General features: G+C 45.0%; 1 protein-coding gene across 1 annotated transcript; it reads right to left on the reverse strand.

Moving 5' to 3' along the window:
• Positions 1-3324: 3324 nt before the first annotated feature.
• Positions 3325-6915, reverse strand: LOC115792950 (zinc finger CCHC domain-containing protein 12-like). Its single transcript, XM_030747607.1, has 2 exons — positions 6583-6915; positions 3325-6239 (listed from the first exon to the last, which is right to left on the reverse strand). Exon 2 carries the CDS (start codon positions 5383-5385, stop codon positions 3664-3666), a length of 1722 nt encoding a protein of 573 aa, XP_030603467.1. The 5' UTR covers positions 5386-6239; positions 6583-6915; the 3' UTR covers positions 3325-3663.

The raw sequence follows: 6915 nt of genomic DNA on the forward strand, positions 1-6915 counted from the left end.
TTGCCATTTCTGTTGCTACTCTGTAGCTCTCTTCGAGGTGTGATTTCAGACTGCGAACATATTGTGAGTGTGACACAGACTGATGAGTGACTGGTAGGCCGAAGGCCAAATCAACCGGCAATCTTGGTTGCCGCCCGAACATAAGTTCATAGGGGGTGAAGCCAGTGACCTCATTCTTAGTACAGTTATAAGCATGTACTAAAGGCTTGACATATTCCCGCCAATGGCTCTTTTTCTTGTTATCAAGCGTACCCAACATATTCAACAGGGTCCTGTTGAAACGCTCAACTGGATTCCCCCTTGGATGGTATGGTGTAGTACGTATCTTTTGAATACCAGCCAACTCACAAAGTTCCTTAATCATATGCGACTCGAAGTCTGGGCCTTGATCACTATGGAGTCTTTCTGGAATACCATAATGAACAACAAAGTGCTCCCACAAACACTTGGCAACAGTCTTTGCCTTTTGGTTCGGGGTAGGTATGGCCACTGCATATTTTGTAAAGTGGTCTGTGATGACCAGAATATCTTTGGTGTTACTTGAGTCTGGCTCTAAGGTGAGAAAGTCCATGCATACAAGCTCAAGGGGGCGTGTAGCTATGATGTTCAGAAGTGGGGCAGCCTTTTCTGGTGAAACCTTGCGCCGTATGCAGCGGTCGCAAGTTTTGATTTTGCTCTCTACTTCAATGGCCATCTTAGGCCAGTAAAACCGTTTGCGAACTAGGTCTATGGTTCGCTCTACACCCATGTGTCCCATGTCATCATGCAGACTCTTTAGGACTAAGGATCTCAACTCTTCAGGCAACACTAACTGATATTGTGTTGATGCGCCCTCTTGTCGCTTTCGGTACAGTACACCATCTCTGACTATAAGTCGATTCCACTCTCTCAATAGAAGACCCAGCTCAGGGGCTTCTGTTCTGAGGGATGGTGGAGGTCTCTCCCCCGACTCCATCTGGTTGAGCACTGTTCGGATGCACACGTCATCCTGCTGTTTGCTCCTCAATTCAGATGCTGTAAAGTGAGGGATGACAGGCAAGCCACCAAGCTGCTCTTCATCCTGAAAGCTTTCTGGAATGGCTTTCGGATGGTGAGCGAGTGATAAGACTAAAGAGGTGCTAGGCACTGGCTCTTCAGGCCTATCAGCCGAGAGATGATGGACTAGATGCTTCTCACATATGGCTTTGACTGCACTTTCACTAAGATGTCTCTTTGTGAACTGCTGTATTCTTTCTAGCTCTTTCTTTGACAGCATATCATCAGGTTGGATTTCATGGGGTCGTCTGGACAGCCCATCTGCATCCTGGTTTTGCTTTCCTGCTCTGTACTGCAACTGGAAATCGAACGTTGACAGAGCTGCTAACCATCTGTAGCTTGTAGCATCAAGCTTGGCAGAGGTGAGAATATATGTTAGCGGGTTGCTATCAGTGACAACCAGGAATGGACTGCCATAAAGGTAGTCTTGGAATTTTTCAGTTACTGCCCATTTAAGGGCAAGAAACTCCAACTTGTGGGCAGGGTACCTTGTTTCACATCTAGACAAACCCCGGCTTGCGTAGGCTATAACCCGCTTCTGGCCCTGTTGCTCCTGGTAAAGAGCGGCACCAAGACCTGAAACGCTAGCGTCTGTGTGCAGAACATAAGGCAGTTTAGGGTCAGCAAACCCTAGAACAGGAGCAGTAGTTAACTTCACAATAATGGAGTCAAATGCTTCTTGGCAAGCCAGAGTCCATCTATTCCCAAAAGAGTCTTTAGGATTGTGGTATTTCCCAGCTGCTGCATGGGCACCAGAGTGTTTTCGTGAGGGTGGGTAACCTGCAGTGAGTTCATTGAGGGGTTTCACGACCTTTGAATAGTCCTTGATGAATCTGCGGTAATAACCACAGAAGCCCAAGAATGTTCTCAACTCCTTCAGATTGTTTGGTTTTGGCCAGGTTTTTAAAGCTGCAATCTTTTCAGGATCTGTCTCAATGCCTTCTTCGGAGATAATGTGGCCTAAGTATTTCACTGAGCTCTGGAAAAACTTGCATTTTTCTGGAGACAGTTTCAGGCCATACTCCTTCAGACGGGAGAGAACCCGCAGCAGTCTTTCCTCATGCTCCTCCAATGTTGAGGAGAAGACAATGAGATCATCCAGAAAAACCAATGCTTGTTTCAAGTTCAGCTCCCCCATGCAACGCTCCATGAGCCTCTGGAAAGTGCTTGGGGCATTCGTGATCCCTTGAGGCATCCTATTGAATTCAAAGAATCCTAGGGGGCAGACAAACGCAGTTTTGTGCTTGTCTGATTCTTCCATTTCTATCTGGTAAAAACCAGATTTGAGGTCCAAAACAGAGAACCATTTGGACCCAGTCAATGCTGAAAAAGATTCCTCCAAGTTAGGCAGGGCATAAGAGTCCTTTACCGTTTGGAGATTCAGCTTTCGGTAGTCTATACAGAGTCTGACATCACCATTCTTTTTCTTGACCACCACAATTGGAGAAGAGAAGGGTGATTCAGATTCTCTGATGACTTCTGCATCAAGAAGTTGCTGTAGGTGGTTACGTACAGCCTCTATATCTTGAGGGTGGATTGGCCTTGCTCTGTGTTTAAAAGGTGTCTCATCGCAAAGATTTATGTGATGTTTTATTTTATTGGTGCGGCCAAAATCGAGATCGTGGTGTGAAAACACCTCTGGCATGGAATTCAATTTGTCAGTTATTCTCTCCTTCCACTCACTGGGTATGGGAGAGTTTCCAAAGTCAAAGTTCAACTTTGATTCGTGCTCAGGATTGGCAGAAAGGACTTTGCCTTGGTCAATAGACCGAACACTCTGAATGGCATGTATTTCTGCTATCACAGTCTTTGGTGAAAGAGTAATAGCATGGTCTGACTCATTTTTGAGGACCACTGGTATGCAGCATGGCAGTTTGGATGGCAGGGTTGCTAGCCCGTCAGTGACTAGTAAGCCGCCAGGTAGGGAGGTTGACCTTGGAGATTCGACCATCACCCACTTCCCAACATTTCGGATTCGGCAGCTTATTGACCCCTCCAAAACTGTTGTCTGACCAGCCTCAATGGTTTGAGGGTCCGTGCTACGCAGTTTCACTTCCGCCAGGCTACAGTCAGCCTGATGCCTTTTCCTGGCTTCCAAGGTCTTTAAGACCACTTTGTAGCCATAGGGAAGTAAATGATGGGTTTGGGAAGCAATGTTTGTGTACTGCTCATAAAAGACATCTAAGGCATTGGTGCCGATCAATGGTGATGAAAAACCTGGACGTACATCGGGTACGATCAGGGCTAGGGTTGGCACGTCGATGTCTGCACCCAATAAGCTCTTAGGAAACCGGACTGTTGTTTCAACGTACCCAAGATAAGGCACATTCTGACCATTTGCTCCCTCTACTTCTAGCAAGTCATTTAAGGGATGAATTGGTAATTTGGACAAGTTCTCCTGGTAGAACGATTTAGGGACGGTTGTGACTTGAGAACCTGTATCCAGTAGACAGCTAGATTCTTGATCTCCTATGATCACCTGTGCTGTACATTTTGCGCCAACCAATCCTTTTGGCAAAGTTACCAAATGTCTGTTGCTCTTAGAGCGCACACTAGATGAGCGTCGTCCTTTTTTGGGACATTTTACCTGTGCTTCAGTCTCCATTTGTCCCTCAATGGAAACTGCTTCTAGTTTAAAGTGTCACAATCTGTGATCCCTTTCCTAGTGTCCCATGCTAGTTGTCTTTCCTTCAGTTGCCTCCTTTTTAAAGCCACTAAAGAGGGATTTGGTTCACTTTCACATTGTGGTTTGATATGCCCATCTTCACCACACCTAAAGCAATACCAGGCTTTAGGTCGGTTTCTTGAGTTGTTTGTGACTTGGTCAGGGGCTTGGATCTTATGCAACCTTGAGCTGTCAAGCGGGGGTTTGACTGTTGTTGAGTTGGGAGCTTTTAGCTTGAGAGGTTGTGTCTTTTCAGCTCTTTCACTACTTTTCTGAGTGAACCGTGTGAGCTGAGACTGCAGATCAGCAATCTGCTTCTTTATTTGCTGGATTTCAGGTGTAGAGTGGTCTACTGAAAGTGACGGAGGGTATGTTTCTAGGCTACATGGAGCAACGCCTTGGTAGTGCGAAAGCACTCTTGGCCTTGAAGCACTTAAGTGCTGTTTCATGCGGGATGCTTTGGAAGCACGCTTATCTTCTGCAGTGCGAAGCAGGAGAAGCAGTCCTGCAAAGGTGGGTGGATTTTGCTTCTTTTGCTCCAGCTGTAGTTCAGCTATTAAATGATTGTCCCAACATCCTCTTATAAACTGCTTGAGAAGTTGTCTGTCAAGGTCTCCTGCACCTACACCTCCCCTCCTGAAGGTGGTATTCAACATCACCTGTAATCGCTGGAGGTAGGTTGAGGGCTCCTCACCATGATTTTGCATGGTATTGAGGTACTTTGCAAAGAGATCATCACCATCCTCAACTGTACCATAGGCAGAGTCGAGGATTTCTAAGTACACACTGGGAGGTGATTCGAATGTCAGATGTTTCACTATGTCAATAGCAGGGGACGACAGACTTTCCAAAAGTCGCCGTGCCTTCTGAAGATCTGGTTGTCTGGTATCTTTTAAAAGAAGTTCAACATTAGACCGCCAAGTCTCGTAATCTACTTCATTGCTGGGACGAGGGCACCGCCCAGAAAAAGGCCTGAGTCTTGGGGAGTTGTGCATCATCTGTGTAGCAGCATCTTCTGTCCGCACTATATGCTCCACTATTACCTTCTGTAGTTCAGGCGGACTGACATCAGCAAAGCTTAGAGCAGTTGCCCTTTTCTCGCTAGGCACTGGTGGTGGGGACCAACTCCACCCCGGTGGCTGAATCTGCTGTTCTGGAGCACCACAAGGTTGAGAACTAACTTGCACAGCAGCCACTGGGACATGTGAGTCTGGAGTGTCAGGTAGGTCTGGTTCCATGTGCTCTGCTTGGGTGTCTGTGTTGTCAGAGTCAACAGCTTTACCGATGGAAGTGAGTTCTTCTCTTAAAACAGTGGCAAAATCTTTACCAGTCTGTTTGGCTATGTCTCTTAGCTCTGCAAGGTAAGTCTGTGTAGCTGTCTTACTGACTACTGGTGTGTATACAGCAGGTAGGGCCTCAATAAGATACAGAACGTCTGTCAGTGTCTTAGATAACACCTTGTGTGGCAACAAAGATGATAATGACTGAACAGCTGTGCCATGTACATATTCCACGATGACCTGCTTACCTCGATCTGTACCTGGGGTGTTTACTGGTATTATTCTTTGTATGGAACCATACTGCTTGAGGAAATCAAACAGTTCTTCATCAGCTTCTGTACCAGACAACCCACTGACTATCACTGAATTGGGAATTTTCACATTACTCTGCTGCACGACTTCCATGTTTTACTCACTTTGAAGGTCTCTGATCTCTAGCACTGCACTCGCTGAACCGCTCCTGGCTGGCTCGCCACTTTATATGTAGCACTTGTGTCACAATCAGACAGATGTATGAGCTACTGGACCAGTTCTAGGTTCGCTGGAGCAGTGGAGCAAAGCACAGTGAAGAGACCAGAACCAGGGACCCTTAAATGGAAAGCCGGCACTTTTAATAAAACAAAAAGCATTAAACAGGAACACTTACAATTAATGTCAAATAGATCGCACTTAACTCAGAATACCAATTGAGTATGAGTAGAACCCACTTAACACAACAACAGCATGAAATATAACAGTATTCAATACAATAACTTGGATTCAGTTCAACAGTTTCAGATTAATTCAGTTCAGTTCAATAGTTCGATTCAGATTGATCCAGTTCAGTTCAATAGTTCGATTCAGATTGATCCAGTTCAGTTCAATAGTTCAATTCAGATTGATCCAGTTCAGTTCAATAGTTCAATTCAGATTGATCCAGTTCAGTTCAATAGTTCAATTCAGATTGATCCAGTTCAGTTCAATAGTTCAATTCAGATCAGAAAAGGGGAAATCCGGAATCCTGCTGCCATAAAGCAGCAAGCAGAAGCACACAAAATTGTCTCACTATATGAGCAATATCAAACCGTATTCTGTCGATCCGGTTGCTGTCAGTCTTTAAGCTCGAGTCTCATGGGTCAGGCTCGCCATCCAATATCCTGTGTGTGTGTGTGCGGGTCGTCTGCAGCCACCGCACGAAGAAAAGGGAGAGAGAGATCCAGGCCTCGTCCGACACCCAGAAAGCTCTTCCCGACAACTGAAGCACACACTAAAAACCTGGCCTGCATAACAGGCCATGCAGAAAACTTAATTTACTATATAGGAATCATTACAAGAACAGAATACACTCTTTCTGCCTCCTTGTGAGAAGAGAAAGGAAAGGAAAATGGCGGCAGCTTTTTTCCTCTCGCGGCTAACATCGTTTGCAATGAAACGCACACTTAAATCTTAACATAAGCTATACACATATTCACGTTTGGTTATGCACATTAACTCAAAACACAACGTTATCATTAAAGCGATCAGTTTTCCACTTTTACCGATTAACTTCGGGGTCTCGTTTACTCCATTTGCTCGTCTAAAACACACTTTTCTCAAATACAAAAGAAACATCATGAAACTCACCAAAACTTCTCTGGTTATTGTTCTTAGGCTCTCAATAGTCACTGATTTCCCTTTGGATCAGAAAACCTCCGTATTTCCAGGGAAAATGTTCTCGATCCACACAGCTACATCACCTCTCTGGTATCGCTAACTGTTTTTTCCTCCAACACTACGCTCACAGGAAGAGGGGGGAAGGGCACGTTAAAGGGGCATACCCACAACTCACTTTTTGTTTGGTGAGCTTAATACTAATGTTTCAACCTTCTTTTACAAGTTATCTGCAACATAAATTATATAATTAAAACTTAATATTTAATGTAATTTAGTGTGACGATTTTCTATTGCATTACTGCA

This window comes from Archocentrus centrarchus, chromosome 15 (assembly GCF_007364275.1).
Source record: "Archocentrus centrarchus isolate MPI-CPG fArcCen1 chromosome 15, fArcCen1, whole genome shotgun sequence".
Lineage (NCBI taxonomy): Eukaryota > Metazoa > Chordata > Actinopteri > Cichliformes > Cichlidae > Archocentrus > Archocentrus centrarchus.